The sequence below is a fragment of the Alligator sinensis genome, unplaced genomic scaffold (assembly GCF_000455745.1).
Source record: "Alligator sinensis unplaced genomic scaffold, ASM45574v1 scaffold592_1, whole genome shotgun sequence".
Taxonomy (NCBI): Eukaryota; Metazoa; Chordata; order Crocodylia; family Alligatoridae; genus Alligator; species Alligator sinensis.
In genome coordinates, this window is record NW_005842214.1 from 834,911 (window position 1) to 853,311 (window position 18,401).

The window sequence follows — 18,401 nt, forward strand, 5'->3', positions numbered from 1 at the left end:
CCAGACTCACAAGAGCTTCTGGAAATCCTTTTGCCTGGCCAGCAGAGATGGGGGCAACAGGCAGAGCAGGTCTCAGGTAACCGCCTGCAGATTCTGGTGGCAGGCTCCTGGAACCAGTAGGGGGCAGGCATGGTTTGAATGATAGCTCCAGTGGACAGGCAATATGTGGTGCTATGACGTGGCAAGGAGCTGGATGCCAAACTGCAAATACCCCTGAAGGACTGCGGAGGGGATGTAGCTGCCTCTCACCTGCAGGGGCAGCACAATGGCTCCTGTGGGAAGCAGGGGCAAGACAGCTGCTGGAGCAAAGTCTGTCTCTAGTGCGGGGAATGTGGTAGGCGAGGGGGCACCTGGGCTCTAAGTCCCAAACACCCACCACACAAATAAATACAGTCCCAGCCAGGTCTGGGACACAGCCGCTGCCTCTTCTTCCTGGGACTGAGCTGAGACTCGGGAAGGGCTAGGCTGGGCCCGCAGCTCCACAGTCATCTTCCTGCCCTGCCCACACTGGCAGAGGCATAGGTTAAGGCACGCTGAGCACTACACAGCTGTCTCCTGATCCTCCCGCTGGATCATCTGGTAGTGCTGTCGGTTTTCAAGGTAGGCAGCCAGGTCAGGATCATTGGCTTTCTCGGCCCTGTGCTTGGGGGTGTCTCCCTGTGCAGTAAGGGAGAGAGAAGGAAGAAGGGGGAGCAAAAGGAAAAAAAACAGACCTCACGTCAGAGACCTCCTCTGGGTGACAGAGGCGACCACTCCCTCCTGCCTGCACCCCCAGGACAACCAACCCCTAAGTGTGTTACTGGCTCCCCTCAGTACCCAAACACAGACAGAGAGCCTGGCAGCCTTCAGCTGGGGGGTCCTGATGCCTTAGGGCAAGCAGTATCAGCTCATGATCTGAGCTCTAGAGGTCCTGAGATGGCAACTGCCACCCTCAAACCCCCCCCCACCTCTTTTCCATGTTAGCCAGGTCACTGGCTTGAGAGCTGCTGTTACTCCTTGGGTGAGGGCAGCCTGCCTGGCAGAGGGCTCAGTTCACATACTCCTCTCAGAACAGTCTCTTTGACCAAGGTCTGCACCAGTATTGCTATGCTGCTTTCTTCTGGCCTTTCCTCATCCAAGACACTTGGGTCCCTGTCCTACTAACCCAGTGAACCCAATGACTCCCTCTTTATGGTAATATGGTATACAGCCTAGCAACAGTGCACCTTCAGCCAGTGGAAATGTGCAGAGCCCAGAGCCAAACAGGGGCGGATGGAGGTTTGGTTACAGCCTGGGTGAGGCTCCCTGTGGGGCACAGTGCAGGGAGTGTAATGTGGTGAGCAGGTCTGCCACAGGGGGAGGGAGAAGCACAGCTGGGTGGAAGAGCTGCCTGCCTGAAAGGTTCCTTAGATTGGCCTAAGCTATTGGCGGGCAAGTTCCAGTAGAGCTGGTTTGCCTAGGACAGAGCCTGGCTGGTACCCATTCGTCTTCCCACTCCCTGCACAGAAAGACAAAGGGTTTGACTCTCTGACCTGCTTCTTCTTCAGCTCAGTGGAAGGCAGGCAGGAGGGAGGGGGGAAGAGAGTCCAAGGGAGGGGGGAGGAGTGAGGGGTATGTCTGGGGAGTGCCCTGAAATACCAACACCGCCCTCCCCCCCTGCTCTTAGTCTCAGTCTTACCAATGCTCCTGCTCCCTGAGGAGGCTCACATTTCACCAGCTTATTGCAGCCATCTGGACTGTGTCCACTAATGAACTCCCGCACTCCATAAAAAGCAAATCTGTTAACAGCTTTCAGCTCCGTCTCCACACTCCTCCCTTCCCCCCTTCTCCTTGCTCCTGCTCACTCAGTGCCCCGGCTCTGTCATGCTGAACAAACCCTCTGCTGAGGAAGGCCAAGGAGAGCTGGCGCTCTGCCCCATCCTCTGAAAACAAACTCCTAAAAAGCAGTGCATTGCACCCGCCTTAGCCCTCAGAGCTTAGCAGGGCAGCTGCAATGAGGAAGGGAGGGGATCCCGAGGCTCCTGGACACGACAGCCCCCATTTAGATTTCACTTGGGTTCACTAGGCCTGGACACTCAGGGGCTCTCCCCTAAGGGCAGATAGAGCTGAAAACAAAAAAACAAGCCCCCATGTGCTCAGGAATGCAGGGGCACACAGGCAGATAGACATGGCATGCATGCACACACACACGCATGCACCCAGATACACACAGTGCCGGGTATAAGCTGGCACATTATGCTTTGCTGTCCCAGGGCTCTGCTGGGGGCTTCCCCTTGGCCTCTGAGAAATCTGTGCTTGCTGAGCAACAAGGTAGACACAAGCCCCTTTCCTGTCTGCCTGCAGAAGCCCTGATACAGCACCGTCTGCCTAAGCCAGCAGAGGCGCAGCCTGAAACTGGAGCTGCGAGAGCCCCTCTGCCCAGCAAGTCTGGAGACTGTAATATGATAAAAGCCCAACCCAATTCTCACTCAGTTTGCTCTGCTGGCACTGTACAGGACCAAACAGTAGTTTGAACTCGCTGCCCACCTGGATTATAGCATCGGGGCTGACATATGGTCCCCGTACCAGGAAGCTGCAACAGGGGGTCAGCCCTGCAGTGCAGATGGGCCCTTAGACAAGCTCAACTCCAGATGCACTGGTATATAGATACACACAAGCTCCGCTCCCCACCCCCTGCAGCCAGGCAGCCACTCACTCCCTTTGGCACTGCCGGCAGTGGGGCCCATTCACCTCCCAGAACAAAGGGCGGAAGCAGAGGATTCCACACTTGGTGCCAAGACCGCCTGTGCTGTGACCTGGACCAAGTCCTCCTCCACCAGCTCCCTCACCTGAGCACTCCTCCTCTCTTCCTAGGGCCATGCCCTGAAGGCAAAGCCATTCTTGCTCTGGGAGCATCACAAGGCTAGAAGTTAGAAGCATTGAGCCCTTGCCAGGAATTATTTGTAAAACATCTCCCTGGCAGCTGGCAAAGCTGCCAAGGAGGTGTTTTATTGTCTGAAACTTTCCAAAGCATTTGTAGGCCAGCAAGCTTGACTCCCCAGGTGTGCTGCCCTGCTATATCCCAGCCCCTGGGAACCACCAAGATATGACTGCAGTTTCTTGGCTATGTACCAACTCCTGAGAACACCCAGCACAGAGCTGCCACCATATCCCCTCTGTCTTCCCCCAGCTCAAGGGAACCTCTGACTCGGAGACATGACTGCATGCCCTCTACCACAGGCCAACATCCCTGGAAAGTTCTCTCGAAACAACCTCCCCACCTTTGCTACAACTCATCTGGCCCTGGCACAAACTGCGCCAACTGCCACACCACCAACCTCACAGTCCCCAAGATCAGGCTGAATTAATTCCTCACAGCACTGACTGAGCCTGAGCTGTTTGATGCCCATTTGCTGCTCTCTGTAGACCCAGCTATTCTAAAAGTGCTCCTTGCCTTCCTGCAGATCTCCCTCCCCTCCCCAGCCCCTGGTTCCCATTTGGGAGAGCCATCTGTAGCAGGGAGGGGCACTCTCTGGTGAGACTGTCCTTGCAATGACCTCGGAGAGTGGGAAGGGGGAAATGAGACATTCCAGCCCCTCAGCCACTAATTTAGAAAAACAACACAGGCAGCAGGGAAGAGTGAGGAGGAGACACGTTTAACCCCCGCACAGCCACAGGGTTCTGTTGCTGAGTGGGTGAGCAGGGCAAGGAGAGATCATCTAAACCACTGGGGAAGCCCCCAAAGCTTATCCAGTGAGAAGCCGATAGGTGCCTCACTTGGCTGGGCCCCAGAAAATGTGCTCACATTCCTCTCATGCTCTTCTGCTGACCCCATCTGCTAACACCTTGTGAGACCCTGTCCCAACCCTCCTCCAGCACCCCAGTAAACCCTCATTCATTCCCGTCCCCACTGTCAGCCCATCTGCACTTACTTGCAGGTCTGTTTTCATGAGTGAAGCCCCAGCCTCCACAATGTAGTGGCAAATAGTACGCTGGCGCAGGGCAGCAGCCTGATGCAAACTGGTCTCACTGCTGGGAAGAAATGACACAAGAAAGGAGTCAGAGCCCAGAAGCAGCAAAGGATGTCAAGCAATATGCCTAGGGTCAGCAGAATGGGACCCAGGACTTGGGTCAGGAATAGGAAAGGGATTCACAATGGGTCATGCTGCTTCTCTTGTGAGCTCTGTTCCCGCCCCTGGGCTGGTAGAGAACCCAGTGTCTGGAATGATTCAGCCCAAGCCTGGTACAGAAGTGTCAGCTAGGTCCAGGAAGGGTCCAGCATACTGGAAACCAAACAGAAGGTCTGGGCAACAAACGCTATAGACCAGGCAGCAACTTACTTCTTTTCTTCTGTTGCATCAAGGATCTCTGAAGGAGCTGGAGGGAGAAGGACCAATGCAAGGCAATTAGGCCAGCCTGGTGGACACATGCCCCAGTAATACAAAGTGCAGCTCCTCCCCTTGCCCCCGCCCCCACGTACCACTTCAGGGCTCTCTACTGATACCTGGCAGCGTCCCAAAGCAACTTAGCAATGTGATGATACCTGAGGCATTAGCCACTGGGATCCTGACCAAACCACTGAAATCTGGAAAGGGGAGTTATTTCTGGGACCCAACAGAGAAAAACATTGAAGAAAAACATCTTTCATTTTGGTGAGACCACCAAAAACCCCAAAACCTGTGCTCTCCCTGTTGGCACTAACAGATACACTTTCTAGAGCTGCGCAGATACCAGGAGAACCTGGGGAAAGGGGCTGATTTCCTTCTTTCCTCAGAAACGCACCAAACACAGCAGGCCAGATCCTGTCCTCAATTTCTTCATGTAGTCTCCATGAAGCCAAGGGCAGCAACACATGAGTCTAACTGAGGCTGAGCCTGGCCTTATGTTTAATAGAGGAAACCCAAGTAAGGAGATAACATGGTGCAGGGAAGAGAAAGAGTGCAACAGACCCAGCAAGAGAGAGTAAGGACCCTGCACATGACAGCTAGGAGCAAAGAGTAAAGGGAGGCTTGGAGGATCCAGACTCCAACCTTTTCTATGCCAGTCCAGCAAACTGCGTCCCCTCTACTGAGCTGCTCTAGCAGCAGGGCAGCCATCTGGGACTGACTCACCATTCTCAATGATGTACTTGACAATGTCCTTGCTCCCTGACTTGACAGCAAGGTGCAGGACTGTCTGACCAGAAGAGTCTCGCACCATCAGGTCTCCTCCAGCCCTGTGCAACTCCTGGAACTACAGGACCACAAGATGGTTTTGGATTAGTTTTCTTTCTTAGGGCTCCCCTAACTTCTTGCCACCAAGGCACCCTGCTTTACCTGGCAGGGCTGGCCTTCACCAGTGCAAAGCTACCAAGTTACTCAGATGTTCTACCTGGGTGAGAAACTGAACTGGTCTCCAGCTCAGCCACAAGCTACAGCTGCCTTCATCTAATGCCACATGTTCCACCCATCCCAAAGCAAGCTTCCTTGTTGGATCATTTCCCCTGGTACTGCACGTGTACCATGCTGTCATAGCTGGGACTGGCAGGGTGATTAGGGAGCCTGGCTGACAGGCACCACTCAGGTGCCTCAGAAGGGAAGTTCACACTATGCTGGGGTCCTAGCCAGCTGGAGGGGTTGGGGAGGGCTGCTCTGGGCCAAGATGCCACACCTCCAGCTCTTATGGCTGGCTTCCTAGCACAGGGCAGATCTTACCTTGCTGAAGTCACCACTCTTGGCAGCTTCTATCAAAGGGTTGTCTGCAAAGAGGAAACAGTAAACAAGAAGATAGAAACCAAGCAGGGGTAGGCAGTGTCTGTTTGTGTGGGGAGACTGGCAACAGGTGCCATACAGGCTGCACTGGAGCAAATAGAAGCACTGGGGAGACACAGCTGGAAATCTCCCTTTCTGCCCAAGAGAGCTTCCTTTCATTTCAGCCCCTCACTAGTACAGACTGGGGCTTGGAGGCAGCTTCTGTGGCATACAGACGTGGTGCAGGGCCCAGGGTTTGCAGGGCTGATATCAAACATGCTCTCCTGGAGCTATCCCAGTGCTGGGGCTGGCAGGAGCATGTTCTCCTGGGGCTGTCCCAGTGTTGGGGTTGGCAGGAGCCTCACTGCTGGTTCAATCAGGGGAGCATGGAGCAGGTTACTCCAGCATTGCAGAGGGCTGGTCACTTCCTAAGGAGTCAGTAAGAGGCTGAAAGCTGTGTGGGGGTGGGGAGGGAACAGCAGTGGACCTTCTCACTGACAGTCTCTAAACCTGACCCGCTCAGGGGGCTACTGGCAGGGCAGCCCTGGAGTGCGTATCAGGCAGGTTCTGCTTGGAACAGAGTGCCTGGTGAGGGGCTCGGCTTTTCAGTGCTGGCTCTGCTATGGCAGGCAGGGAAGAGAAGAAGAAAAGAGAGGGGGAGAATCCACAGGGATGGAAGGGAACAAATGGGAAAGGGAGAAACCCTCACTTTCCTACAGGCATGGCCAGACACCAGCTTTGGCCAGGCAAGAAGGAATGTTTTCAGGCCCTGGGGAAACATAACTCCTGATGCAGAGGGGGAAAGAGGGCAGGTACCCAGGGATGCAGCCAGCAGCCTGGATGACTCTCACCAGTGACTCACTCACACTTCCAGGCACTGGGCTCTGTTCAAGCTCCAGGAAACTCTTTCCATTTGCTCAGCTGAGGGAGGCCCCTGACCCCATGCTCCCACCTCCCGAGTCCCTGCTAGTGCCTGGCAGAGACAAACCCGACCCCCAGCAACCCAGCCAGAGGCGGGAGCTCTGCAGGTGGGAGATTAACTCTGCCACCATGTCATTTCCTGCCCTCTCCAGCTGCGATCTCTACATTTCACAGGAGAGCTGGGGAAAAGCAGCTCTTTTAGGCAGCTCTATGGCTCAGGCAAATGGCTATGGGATCTCTCCAGCCAGTCTTTCTGGCTGCTCCCCTCAGGGGATCATCCTGTCCTGGGCTTGCTTAAGCACTCTGCACTCCTGCTGCACCACGGGTGGAGGGAATGAGCTCTGTTCCTTCTGCAGGGCAGTACACCACACAGTCCCCGACCCTCCAGACACGGGCTCTGTGTTGCTTGCAGAGCCTGCGGGTTCAGGATTGGGTCAGGACCCCTTCAGGGACAGTACAATGTACTGCCTGCAGGGGCCAGGCTCAATGAATGGTAACCATTTCCCTTATTTATGGCTGTCTCTCAGGACACCTGTTGTGTTTAGTTTATGGGGAAGAAAAGAATCAGGCTGAGGACCTACAGTACTTGAGACATGGCCATGGCAGCATGGGAACCTTGCTAGGGCAGGGTTGAAGGACTCACCTTTGTGTGTGGGGCCAACCCCTGCTTCTGAGCTGGAAGACAAGAAAGGCAAATCAATACTGTCAAACTGGCAGTGCTCTACAGCAAAGCAAACTCCCTCCTCACCCCACCCCACCGTGTTACCCTCAGCCACAGCTTCCACCCCAGCAACCTCTCTTGCTAGGAGAAACCAAGACCAGAGTAACTGGGAAGGCCCCTAAATCCAAACCCTGTCCAGCAGCTGGCTGCGTGAGGTTTGCTGCAGCTCTGCCAGAGGTGACAGGATGGGAGGAGGGACCAACTGAAGAAATGAACTTCAGGCAATTCTACCTGTCCCTTTCCTGACTCGGAGTCTTTCTGTTCTCTGCCGTGATCTTTTTCACTTGGTTTCTTTCCTTCCCAACTCCCTCACACACTCACTTACCTGTACCTATGCCTTTTCAACACCCCCCAACAAAAAACCAACCCTGTACCTATGCCTCATGATCTGAGATTTATCTTCTACCCTGAGACATACCTTCCCCTTGCCATATGAATCAGTCATGGAGAACAAGTTCTGGAGCCCGAGCCAACCCTGGCTTGATAAGGATGAACTACAGCCATGAGGGTGACACCCTGTTTAGCCCCACTGCCCTACATTTGCACTGGCTCAGAGTGGGATGTGTGAGGAGAGGAGGAAAATGAAGGCTGTTGGTCCTTCAACCCCGCCACCTTTCGGAAACAAAATACAGAGAATTCCCACTTGTTTCACACAACCCATCTTACTTCAACTCAGATTTGCAAACCCAGTGCCAGGACCACCTCAACCCCCAGCTCACCTCCCCACCCAGCCCCTGTCTCAACATGGCTAGACTACCCTCCCAGACTGGAACAGGCAGTCTCACCTGGGGGCAGGTGAAGAGGGTGGAGAGGATGAGGAAGAAGGGAAAGCAAAATGGTGCCCTGTGGGTGTGGATGATGTGTCGACCAGGTCAGGCATGGCAGGAGAGGTGCCCACAGTTTGAGTGATCACCAGCTCCGGGTCCAGCACAAACAGTTCGTCCTGAGAGATCTCCGTCACGTAGTTGAGGTGCTCCTGGAAGGTACAAATTGGTTCCTTCAGAGAGGGAAGCAATGTCCCACAGGCCAGTCCCCTCAACTCCCAGGAAAACAATTCCCCCCTGGGGGGTAGGCAACAGCCCACTGTGCATCAGTGGGCTTGGCATGAGAGTGGAGCTGAAACAGGAGCTTGGCACAGCGGGAAGCTTCCATGGCAATAGGGCAAGGATGGGCCTAGCTTGCCACATAGCAGCCTTTGTACCATGGTCACAGCAGCCCAGACTAGGTGAAGTGCAGGTTTGCTGTGCATGTGTGGAGCTTTGGTGAGGAAAAAGCATCCCCTGGCCTCATCCAGTCAATTCCCATCCAGGGGTGGGGTAAGATTGCTCTCAATGGCCTCTATCTCAGGGCTACGTCCAGACTCAAGTCCTACCCCTTTCCCAAGAACACTTCCACAGGCCTACAGCCCTGCCACAGGACTCCTTCAAATCCTGCCTCCTGTTCCTCAGTGGCAGCACCTTGCAAAACATGCTTGCACCCTTGAGGGTTTACCCCAGGGGTTCCCAACCTTTTTAGATCACAGACTGGCTAGCTGCGGACCAGAAGCGACCATGGACTGGAATTGACTGTGGACCAGTCTGTGGACTGGCAAACTGAGGATCAGCAAACTGCAGTCCAGAAGTGACTGGCATACTGCAGAGCAGCAGCCAACCCTTTTTTATACTCAGTATAAGAAAGGGTTAGTTGCCGTTATGCAGTATGCTGGTCACTTCTGGACTTCCTGTCCAGCAGCCAACCCTCCTGTGGACTGGGAGCCAACCCTTTGTGGCCCAGTACTGGGCCATGGCCCGGGGACTGGGAACCTCTGGTTTACCCTACAACCCCCAGGGGGTTTATTCCCCATGCCCAATGAATACCTGTCACTGAGCCATGCCAGATAGAGTCAGCTCCTAGTTTTTCCCCACAGGCACTGGTTCACTTCCCTGAACTCACTCCATTCCTTTTCCTCTTACCTGGGGCTCAAAGTTGAATGGCATGTGACAAATATTGGTCCCCTAGAACTGCACAGGAGGGAACTGGTTCAGGGCACTGAGGTCCCTGGGATTGGGAGACCCAGAGATGACCTCAGGTGAGGTCTTGCCAGAACCACATAGAGGGACTAAACTCCTCCTGCTCTAGTCATGAGACCTTTGAACACCCAGCCACTACAGCTATTCTAGCCTTTTTTAAATCTTTATTTTCTTGTAAACTCCTGTTTCATTCAGGCTATGTCCCACCTCCTTTACATCAGTCCAGCAGCATTAAGGAAGGACCCAGAACCCAGGCACATCTCCCTCTAGGGACCTCTCCAATGATGCTGCTAGGGTAAAGGTGCACCTGACTGAGGGAAGGGGCCCGTTTTGGTAAAGGTGTGTGCCAAATGCTTGGAGCTCTGACTCCTTTGGGCTATGGAGAAGCCCCTTGGGCACTTCTGCTTCTGTGGCAGTGGTTCACAACCTTTTTAGACTTTAGGCACCCCTTGACAGGCTCAAGGCCCTCCTTCGAAAATGCCAGCTTTTAGTTTTCACTCATTTTTTTACTATGGAAAAATAATACAGCAATTTTCCTGTTGCAGAGAGCTCAGAAAGGCCACAAAAAGGTCAGCATGCTTTTAACACTATGGATGCCTATTTGAAATCTCTGGGTTTATCTTGAATCCTGTTTGCACACCTAACAGTGCTAACATTGCGTGGCACCCCACAGCATCTTTGAAAGCACCTTTTTGGTGCTGCAGCACCCTGGCTGAGAATCACTGATTTATGGGTTAAGAGTAAGCCTTGGGGTGACTTCATTTTAGCCTGGGACTGACTTCATAGCAATTGTCCAAGAACGCAAGAAATGCACAGGCCAGATGTGTTCATCGCCTTTGGTCACAGCTCCAGAGATCAGCTGGAAGCCCCACTCTGCACTACACTGCTCCACCCAACTCACTCTGCCAAACACAGCTCAATTGAGCATGGCAAGACCTCACCCTACTCTCCCAACACTGCCTATAGCTCCCAAGGGCCATTGTGGTCCAGATCCTTATATGTTTTTCCCTTCTTAGTATTTTTCCATTAATTGATTAGGGGTTGAGGTTCAAGCAGGGGAAGGTGAAGCATCCAATTCCCACCTGGTCCCAAGAGGGCCTTCCTACAGGGAACAGGACACCTTCTTCCAGGGAAAACCCACTTTACCAAAAGACTGTTCTGTGATGCAATCCCAGGCTTTGGGCAATAGAGGTACAAAGCAAACTATGAAGCAGGCGTGATGCATGTACATGTATATGCTATGTCTAGTTGCATGCCAGCACTCAAATAATGCCCTTTTCTTAGACAGCCCCTGTCCTTGGGGTCCTTTGTGAACAAGGCTAAACTCACCTGTGCACGGTCTATCCTGTAAAACCGATCAGCCGTAGTTGCTGCAAGAGAGAGGGAGACACTGAGAGAGCCCTGTCCCTGGAAACTGGTAAGGGACATAGAAATAGGACTGGCCATGATCACTAAATTCTGCCACAGAGCAGCCTGGGACTATCCCACCATGCTGTGTCCCACCCTCCCACTTATTCTTCACCCACAGCACAGCAGTGGAAACAATTAACTATGAGGAAAGGTTGAATGAACTAGGATTACTTAGTGTGGAGAAAACAGAGGAAGGATTTGTAAATCTTCATATGCCCAAAGGGTGGTTATATGAAGGATGGAGATAGATTATTCTCTGTGGATACAAGGGACAGGACAAAAATCAATGATCAATTAAGTTGTAGCATGGGAAATTTAGGTTGGAGATTAGGAAGAACCGTCTCACTATGAGGGTGCTTAAGTATTGGGACATGCTACCCATAGTGGTTGTGGAATCTCCTTCCCCCTCAACCATTTCTAGGAGCAAATTAGACTTGATTGGAGATGGTTTAGACAGGGATAATCCTGCTTCAGGCAGGGGGTTGGAAGAGATGCCCTCATGAGGTCCCTTCCAGCTGGACTTTTCTCTCATTCTAACTCCTGGCCAGGAGCAGCCCAATTTGAGTTCCACAAGCGGTGCCAACGACATGTCCATTCTCTTTACTGAGGTGCAGCCCTTGGGCCTACAGACCCCAGCATGCCATGCTCCCACTTGACAGAGCAACTAGTGCTTCCTTTTAGCATGCTGCCTTGATGGCTGCTGGCAGATACGGCCGAACATGGCAGACTAGCACCCTAAGGCCCAGGGCCTGCCACTCTGCTGCACCAGGGATTCCCAGGCCCTCAGGCCTGCCTGCAGGGTCTCAGGATTTTGGTGCCACACCCTGACAGTGATACTGTCACCTCCCACCAAGTTTTTGGGATGGCAGCCCCACGCTGCCAGAATTTACTCTACTGCTACAAAATAAAGGGTAACTTAAGCGGGGTCAGGGAGAAGCCAAGATGTGGAGGTTGGGCTCTTCCACACACTGCCATCATTGACACAGTGCTGCTGTACATTGGCACTGCTGACTGAGAGTCGCCGTAACACATCGTGACAGAGCACGTCTCCCAGTGGCACATGGGTGAGATGCTGGCCCGTTCCCAAGGATGGTAGGACAGCTTAGAGCCTTCCCGCAACATATATCCTCCCAGCAGCAGCTGAGAACCGTACCAAAGCAGGTCCTAAGGCTTGCCTGCCTCCTTCCTGCAACACCTGTTTCTCAGCCTCCCCCAGAGCCAGCTGGCGTGGCAGAAGGGCCCCACCTATGTATTGATACTCTGGGGTGAGAAGGGTGGAAGGTGTTGGGGGGTTCCTCGAGGGAGTGTTTGGGAAGTGCCCTGTGAGTGTGCAATGCTGACAGCTCAAGGCCATGTCACAATCAGTAACTCAGGAGAGAAGAGGGGAAGCAGAGAGGATGGAGGACCTCTGGGACACCTCTCAGTGCTGAGCAAATGTGGGTGGGGAACAAGCCAGGGGCAGACAGCCCCAGTGCACAGTGGGCATGTGCTCTGTGCTCCCCCAAGGGGTTGCTATGGCTGGGCCCTAAAGGGACCAGGGAATTCTCTCTAGGAACAGGGGGTGGGGGGAGGGGTGTCTGTGACACAAGCCAGAGCAGATTAGAGGAGTGAAAGAGCCCCGTTTATCCTGTCCCGGCAAGAGATTTACAGCCATGGAGCTGCTGACGAAGGCCTGTAATTCAGCCACTTTAATGAGCCTGCGTTGCCCTTGAATGCAGCTCCACTCTCTTTCCTGACACATTTTCCTCAGCTTGAAACCTGCTGCTGGGAAACCGGCAAAAGGAAGGGAAATAATCCACAGCTGCAGTACCTGGGAGCTGGGACCCTGGGAGCAGCACACGCGGTGGGGTGTCTTTCCCCTTCCCTCCAACCCTCCACAGCCCAGGGAGATGCCATGGCTCTCAAGAGAGGAGGCTTGCAGCAAGGCCCACTCTTCTCAGCTCCTCGTTCAGTGGCCAAGTTCTGGGGAGTTGTTTGCACACCTGAGATGGGTGGCAGATCTGCTCCCACTGCTCCCTTTGATAGGGTGAGTCCCCTTCCTCCCCCACAGGATCTGGGCCATGGCCTGTCACTGCCCTGCTCACCCTCAGGCATCTCCCTAAGCAGCCGGTCTATCTGCAGTCAGGCTCCCTGCACTGTGCCACTGGAGCCCAGGGAGCTCTTGGTGCTGGCTGCTGGGCTGCTGGCGTTGAGGCTCAGTTGAGCGAGACAGGCCCTGCTGGGTGCCCCTGTGTGAGCTTCTCTCTCTGTTTGGGAACTCACTCCAGCACCATTACAAGGGCACAAAAGCTCCTATTGTCCTGGCCTGTGGGGGAGACCCAGGGAACTGCTCAAACTGAAGGGAAAAAAAAAGACACCAAAAAATATGCCAATAAAAGCAAAGGCACAGCCTGGAGCTTTGGGAACAAAGTAACAACCCCTGGGGTGGAAAGGGGAGAAGGGGCTGAGAAAGGAGCTGAAACAAAGCCGTGTTTGTAAACAAGTCCCTGCTGCCCCGCAAAAGCCAAGCACTCAGGGACTCCAACAAACCCAGCCGGCTGAGTCAGAGGCTGAGCCCAACAGGCGCTCTCCAGTGTGCAGCCCATAATTGAATTAAAGGTACAAAGGCATCTCTCACTGCAATGGGAACACTGTTCTCTACAGCCCCTCCTGGGGGAGAAGGATGCCACTACAGCAGCTCCCACACAACTAAACCTTCATCACTACTGCCTGCCATGCCTCCAGTTTGGAGGAGCGAGGACCAGCTCCCAGTTTTTGCCTTCCTTTGCCCCTGCCCTTCTGGCTCACCTGGACTTGCTTGCTTTCCCAGAGCTGAGCTCCTAGTTTAGTTCTTTGCTCCTCATCGTCACAGAGGATTTGTACAGAGCTAGCTTTGCTCACACGCTCCGTTAAAGGCAGAGCACTGTCAGAGGCATAACTGTCCTGGGCAGTGGTGGCACATGGCATTATCAGCAGTGACCACAGATTTGCTGCTGCAGGGGGAGATGTTGCCTCCTTTTTTCCCTGCTGACATAGTAAGCAGCCACTAAAGCTCAGAGCCACTGTAGGGTGTGAGGGTGGTAATGGGGGACAAGAGGGCAAGGTGCCCTCAGCTCCATGCCTTGGGCTGTTACACTACTGAGCAGGGCTATCCGATGTCAGGAAGCTTCCCTTGGAAACAATAAAGAAGAAGTCCCATGGGTAGTCCTTCCCTGTAGATGGAGGAATGGTGATGCTTACTTCTGACTGGGGAAGGAGGAAGCTGCTTCTATGAAGAGGGAAGCAAACAACCTGTCACACCAGCAGGCACAGATTCTGAACCAGCAGCAGCACCCCTGTGGATGGGCACAGGAAGGTCTTTCATGCTTTAAGGCAAAGGAGTTTACAGAGTGAGGGAGCCCCCTGCTTGCCAGTCCCAGGCACAGCTTCTCAGCCTGATCCTGAAGCACCTCCTCCATGCACCCCAACCCAGCTCCCCCTCCCATGGGTGGGTGCCGTGGGCAGAGATACACACTCGCATGGATCTTGCTCTGGGACTGAGAGGAAGGGGCATGTTCCTCACAGCTCAGGGCAAAAAAATAAGTCTCAGACAATCTCCTACCTGTGCCAAGCAGACAGCACCACTACCGTGGGAATGCTGCTGCAGCATGACCCAAGCCAAGGGAAATGATCTGCCAAGGGGGTACTAAAGGCTTGGGACTCCTGCCTGGCATGTGTCAGAGTGGCTCAGTGCTCCTTTGCCCCCAACCCCCTGCCAGGGGTGGGGGGGAGCCAACGTCCTCCACAGGAAGGATACTCACCATCCAGAAAACACCACTTGGGCGACAGCTTCTGGGATGACAGTGCCTTTGGTTTGGCCCCATCCCCTTCCTGCGTAAAGAGAAGAGTCACATCTCCCCACTCCGCCACCTTCCAGGTCCCCCAGCTTTTTGGAGGGCTCAGACAGGCTCAGAGGCTCAAAGTTTGGAGGCCCCCTTGACAGAAGCACTTTGCAAACTGGCATGGCATAGTAAAGGTGAAGGACATGGGGAAGAGCACACAGCCATGGGGTCGAGCCAGACACAAACATAACAAAATCAAGAGTGAGAGGTCACAACAAAACGGACACTGTACATGACCGACATGCAGGAGGGGGGGACAGGGCAGCAGGAGATACACACCTGGAGCAGCAGGCGCTGTAAAGCAGAGGGGCATGAAGGGAAATCCTGTGGAAAGGCAAGGTGCTGGGTTACCAGGTTCACTTGGCTGCCTCCCTGCAGTCCCACTGGGGTCTTGGCTGCATCCCTCCTGTACAAGGAGCCAGTCCCTGCTGTAGCATACAGCCACTCTGCTCTGTGCATGCCCCGTGCTATGGCCCCTCAGCAGGGAGCTGAGCTCTGATCTTGGTTAAGACTTGCCTCAGATGGAGACCTCACCTACACTTACCTGGTTCTGCCCAGCAGTAGCTGCCACTGCCCGGCCACCAAGGCACATCCACATCCACGTGCTTCTCACAACTCTGTAGCTTCACTGCAGCAGCTGTGCTGGCAGAGAGCACAATGCAGCCTGAGAAAGCATCAGCTGCTGAAGGGACTGCTACAGCTGACAGAAGCATGAAAGTGTTTACATGAGCCTTCTGCTGGCTGCTGGATGGTGACAGAAGCCTTCTTTCACTTGGGGGAGGTGGTGTCACTCTGCTGGCATGGGAGGGGGTGAAAGGTTTTGCTGCCACAGAGGGGCGGTGAGCACAGACACACTCAAAGCTTTGCCAACAGAACAGTGCAGGGTATATCAGACCCAAAGGAGAAGAAGGGGAAAATGGTGGGAGCCACCCCTCAGGGTGCAGGGACCCAGCAGGATTTCCTAAGCCACTCAGGGCTGGTCAGAGTCCCTCCAAATGGTTCACAGGCAGTTTTGTAAGCAACAACCTACTCTGTCAGATGCTATGTGATGAAGCATCTGAAAAAGTAGGCTGTCTCTTATGAAAGCTCATGACTCTTTGAACCAGTTAGTCTCTAAGGTATCACTCTGCCCAGCTTTCAACCCTCCAAGGGAGAAGAGAAGGTAGAAGCCAGGTTGCACAGCAGACCAGAATCTGTGAACACTAGAAGAGAGCAGGGGTGGGGAGGGAAGCACATATCCATGGGCTCCGGGCTGTGCTGGGGGAAGAGATCCCTAGGGCTGATGGCAAGCAGGGGGGAACAGAAAGGGCTCCCCATTGTGTACAATGAAAGTCTACTGTTTCCATCTGCCCAACCCTCTGTAGGAGGGCCAGAGAACAAGGGGTGCAGGATGAGAAAAGGGGAAAGAACAAGGCTGATGGCAGCTGCCAGGCTGGATGGGATCACTGGTCCACCTAGCTTGGGATGCATCTTCCTCATACTATGCAGACCAACTGTGTGAGGCTATAACCAGGGAGTCATGAGAACCCTTTCCTGACCCCCCCTCCCCCCTCCCACCCTCTACTTCTAAGGCCAGACTCCATGACTCACCTCCTGGAGCTTCTCGATTTGGGTCCGACACATCTCAAGGTCACTGTCTCCTGGAACCACAATGATGCCTAGGGGCACCGCTGAAAGGCAAAGTGAAGACACCTCAGGGAGCAGTCGGCTGCCAGTCCTGCCCAGTCAGGGGGTTCTTGATGCCACCAACTCTGGTCCTAACCTCAGGCGGGCAGACAGACTGAGAACTGTACAAGATCGGGTTGGGCAGAGCTGCATGAGGATATGACAGCTCCCAGCATGCACCTCCAGACCATGTGACATCCATATACCAGACCTGTGGGCAGCCCTGCAGGCCAGATGCTCCAGTGGCTGTTCCCAAGACCCCTGGGGTAGCACACTCCCGTAAGGCCCCAGCACCCTGCAGCTATTGAGCTGGCTACTTACAGGCTTCCTTGAGCTTCTCCTTGTCGTAGTGAAGTGCCTCATAGTCATGCATACTGATTCGGCTCACCCGGATTCTCAGCCGCTCAGGCACAGGCTGCTGGCTATACGAGGGCAGGATGAAAGAGGAAGGAGGTTAGAAAAAGATTAATCTGGAGACTGTTATCAGCAGAGCTCCTAGCGACATCAGTCCAGCATCCCCCAACAGGAGACAACTTAGTGAGGAAGTGGGGAGGTCTCATGTACTGCTTCTTCAGCAAGGAGCACTGGAGGCAGCATGGCATGAGCACTGGCATGGCAAGCTGGGGGAGACATAGGGTGGGGCTTCTCTGCCAGCAGGTAGTGCTGTAGGGGCAGGGCAGGAGCACTGGCTGCGGAGGGGAGCTTAGTGCCCAGTCCCAGCAGCAAGTCTGATGGTTAAGGCTGCATTTTCAGCAGCTGATTACTGCTGCCTTCCAGGCTCCCTGCTCAAGTCTCTTGGGCACCAGTTTCAGAGGTTGCTCTCAACCCAGCCTCAACAAATGTCAGCAACTGAAGTTGGAAGACTCAGGAGAAGCCACCCATAAGATACAGGCAAATGAGGCCCCTTGAATGGGCATCACCCTTGTACAGTGAAGGACCTGGGGTATTCCTGGGACTGGAGTCCCTGGGCTGCCCTACACCAAGCAAACGTACTCGTTGAGGAGGGGCATGGAGTTGCGTCGCTTGGTCTTCTGTACCATGTTGGCCTGGTTGCGCAGGGAGATGTGGATAGAAGAGGGTGCCAGTTTGCACGGCTCCCCATCCACCTGCATGGGAATGGCCTTGGATGTGGTGAGCAACACCTGCCGGCACTGGCACAGCCGCTCCCCGTGTCTACCCACCTGCAAGGCAGCCTGTAAAGAGAGCCAGGGTGAGAGGAGAGCAGGGACCATGGGGCTACTGGCCAGACTTCAGAGTCCAGGCCCAGCCCCTGGTGGGAAGGAATCTCACAGACTAGAAAAAAACAGAGCCCAGTTTGCTGTCTCTGCTCTGGGGAGGCCCCTTTAAGCGAGGTGGATGGGAAGGCAGGATGGAGGAGGTAACAGAAACATACACACCTCCAGAAAATAAGGCAGATAGTGCCTGCTGTTGTGTCCCAGTACTGGACACGCTGGCCCAGGTGCAGGCTGGGGAGTCTGTTCTGGAGGGTGGCTCTGCTGTTCTGCACTTCGAAACTCCTATCCCTGGAAGAGGTGTCCCTGGCTCCAGACCACACCAAGCCAGGCTAACCACAGGCAGGAAGGTCCTGATGACTCCACAATCAAACAAAGCAGAATCTCTAACTGGGTTTGGAGGGTGGCCGATAGGACTGCTGGGACTGGGGGAGGGCTGTGCCCTCTCTCTCAGCAAGTGGGAGTAGGGGCAGAGGCCATAGCTCCCTGGGCTGCTAACCATGGTTGAACTGATTTACCAGGGATGTCATAGTGAAGCCGATGACCTCAATGCAGCCATCGTCATGGCGCTGGGGTTCAAAGTCGTGGTGCTCCCCAGGGTTGCCCCAGGGCATGGTGCCTGCACAGTACCTGCAGAGAGACAAGGGGGGGCAGAGTGCTACCTAGAACCAAAATGGACCCAAGGTACGGGGCAGGCTGGGGGCGCATAGAGCCCACTGCTTGTGGGCAGGGGCTAATCACCTTGGAATGTTAAGAAAGACGAGGCACTGTGGTTTCAGGTCCTGGATCTTGGATGTCAGGTCTGCTCCATCACACTGAAATGCGCAGATAAAGCTGCTGTGGGCAAGGGGCCCAGCCCAGCTCATGTTCCCTGGGCAAATGGCTTCCCTACTGCC

At 54.3% G+C, this 18,401-nt stretch overlaps 1 protein-coding gene across 11 annotated transcripts in view; it reads right to left on the reverse strand.

Annotated features, from left to right (window-relative positions):
• Window positions 1-6: 6 nt before the first annotated feature.
• DGKZ (diacylglycerol kinase zeta) overlaps window positions 7-18,401 on the reverse strand; it is an 88,855-nt gene continuing 70,460 nt past the window's right edge. For 9 of the 11 annotated variants that reach the window (XM_025207965.1, XM_025207967.1, XM_025207960.1 and 6 more), the window contains 15 exons: window positions 18,247-18,320; window positions 18,024-18,135; window positions 17,267-17,466; window positions 16,595-16,695; window positions 16,199-16,278; window positions 14,888-14,932; window positions 14,528-14,597; window positions 10,668-10,708; window positions 8,115-8,305; window positions 7,252-7,283; window positions 5,652-5,695; window positions 5,070-5,190; window positions 4,299-4,335; window positions 3,891-3,990; window positions 7-657 (listed from right to left, as the gene is read on the reverse strand). In XM_025207965.1, coding sequence (XP_025063750.1) covers window positions 541-657; window positions 3,891-3,990; window positions 4,299-4,335; window positions 5,070-5,190; window positions 5,652-5,695; window positions 7,252-7,283; window positions 8,115-8,305; window positions 10,668-10,708; window positions 14,528-14,597; window positions 14,888-14,932; window positions 16,199-16,278; window positions 16,595-16,695; window positions 17,267-17,466; window positions 18,024-18,135; window positions 18,247-18,320 — 1,365 coding nt within the window. In that variant the 3' untranslated portion in view covers window positions 7-540. Of the gene's footprint in view, window positions 658-3,890; window positions 3,991-4,298; window positions 4,336-5,069; window positions 5,191-5,651; window positions 5,696-7,251; window positions 7,284-8,114; window positions 8,306-10,667; window positions 10,709-14,527; window positions 14,598-14,887; window positions 14,933-16,198; window positions 16,279-16,594; window positions 16,696-17,266; window positions 17,467-18,023; window positions 18,136-18,246; window positions 18,321-18,401 lie in introns of those variants that run through there. The other 2 variants (XM_014521444.2, XM_025207968.1) reach the window with 2 other exon arrangements.